This window comes from Panthera tigris, chromosome X (genome assembly GCF_018350195.1).
Source record: "Panthera tigris isolate Pti1 chromosome X, P.tigris_Pti1_mat1.1, whole genome shotgun sequence".
Lineage (NCBI taxonomy): Eukaryota > Metazoa > Chordata > Mammalia > Carnivora > Felidae > Panthera > Panthera tigris.
In genome coordinates this window covers 119,242,527-119,244,321 of record NC_056677.1, presented here as the reverse complement: position 1 = coordinate 119,244,321, position 1,795 = coordinate 119,242,527, and the positions used below count along the sequence as shown (strand labels likewise).

At 41.1% G+C, this 1,795-nt stretch overlaps 1 protein-coding gene across 1 annotated transcript; it reads right to left on the bottom strand.

Moving 5' to 3' along the window:
* Positions 1-1,165: 1,165 nt before the first annotated feature.
* On the bottom strand, positions 1,166-1,572 carry LOC102968574 (histone H3.3-like). Its single transcript, XM_042973978.1, has 2 exons — positions 1,440-1,572; positions 1,166-1,329 (listed from the first exon to the last, which is right to left on the bottom strand). The coding sequence occupies exons 1-2, from the start codon at positions 1,570-1,572 to the stop codon at positions 1,166-1,168; spliced, it is 297 nt and encodes a 98-aa protein (XP_042829912.1).
* Positions 1,573-1,795: the final 223 nt, after the last annotated feature.

Sequence of the window (1,795 nt, the reverse complement as noted above, 5' to 3'; positions counted from 1 at the left end):
CGCTTTGATTCCCGTCTCTATCTTTTGTGTATCTAACTATAGTTTTTGTTTTGTGGTTGCCATAAAACTTACATAAAATTTCTTATAAATGGCAGTGTTTTTAAAGCTGGTAACAACTTAGCTGTGATCACATACAAAAACTCTACCCTCTTACTCCTTCCCTGTATTTATGTTTTTGATGTCACAATTTACCTCTTTTTATATTGTATATAATTTAACAAATGATCATAGAAATAGTTATTTTCAATACTTTGGTCCTTAATCCTTTATACTTGAGTTAAGTGATTGACACACCACAATATTACAGTGTTAGAGTATTCTGAGTTTGACTATGTATTTACCTTTGCTGGTGTGTTTTATTTTTTCGTATGTTTTCACGTTGCTAATCATTATTCTTTTGTTTCTGCTTGAAGAACTTCTTTTCGCGTTTCTTGTAAGATGCGTCTAGTGCTTGTGAACTCCCTCAGCTTTTGTTTGTTTGGGAAAGGCTTTATCTTGTCTTTATTTCTGAAAGAAAGACAATTTTGCCTGGTAAAGCATCCTTGGTTAGCAGGGTGTTTTTTTTTTTCCCAGCACTTTGAATATATCATCCCACTCTCTCCTGTCCTGCAAGATTTCTGCTGAGAAATATGCTGATAGCCTTATGGGTGTGCCCTTATAGGTGAGAATTGTTTTTCTTTTGCTTCTTTTAAAATCCCTTCTTTGTCTCGACTTTAGATAGTTTTATTTTAATGTATCTTGGAGAAGATCATTTTGTGTTGGACTTTTGGAGGGACCTATTAACTTCATGAATGTTGATGTCCAGATCTTTCCCCAGGTTTGGGAAGTTTACAGCCACTCTTTCTTTTTTTTTCCCCCAGAAAAATTTAACAAGTTTATGTATAATTATTATAAAGTTGAACTGCTGAAACATGTTCACTACAACATTTTGACTTTCATTAACGCTTTATGTCCCTGCATTTATATCGAAAATTCACACACAAGTGAAAATGGAAAAAACTGCCAATACCTCATTTCTGTCCCCGATTTTTCCACTTGCCGTCGTATACTTAGGTACCTTTTGACCCCATGGGAAAAAATATAGCTAATGTTCGGAACTACCAATAACAGGAAGAAGAGAAATATTTTTTTTGAAGAACGAGATGTTTTCCATCACAGCGGATGCTTACGCATGTTCTCCACATATGTGGCGTGCTAACTGGATGTCGTTCGGCCTGACTGTTACACGTTTGGCCCGGATAGCACGCACGTTGCCGTCTGCCGACACCCACCTGATCGGCCTCGCTTGCCTCCGCCAGGCGTCGATGGCCACACTCTGGAAGCTCAGATCTGTTTTGAAGTCCTGAGCGATTTCTCACACTAGACGCTGGACCGGGAGTTTGTGGATCGGAAGTTCAGCCGACTTCTGATAACGTCTAGTGCGGTGGAGGGCCACGTACCAGGCCTGTAACGATGAGTTTTCCGCACCCCTCCGGTAGAGGGCGCACTCTTGCCAGCAACTTTTGAAGCTAGTTGCTTCCTGGGCGTTTTACCACCAGTGGATCGGTGGGCAGTCTGCTTTGTTGGAGCCATGGCGCAGAGACCTCCTTACTTACCCCCCTTCACCTTGGGCTGGAACTCGGTGGGCCAGACGTGGCGTTAGCGTTAGCGAGTGATGGCACTGTGACAGTGGCTGTAAAACACCAGCCATTATTTCTTTAAAAAAGCTTTCCGCCCCTTTCTCCCGCTCTTCTCTTTCTGGGAACTCCAGTAACATGTAGATTGTTTCTGTTAATGGTATTCTGTAATTTATGTA

What these genes read in the sequence shown, in the direction of transcription:
- LOC102968574 (XM_042973978.1), bottom strand. Translation starts at nt 1,572, where the DNA reads ATGGCTCCAACAAAGCAGACTGCCCACCGATCCACTGGTGGTAAAACG. An exon ending in AACTCATCGTTACAGGCCTG is followed by an intron (nt 1,330 to 1,439) that starts GTACGTGGCCCT and finishes ACTTCAAAACAG; the next exon opens with ATCTGAGCTTCCAGAGTGTG.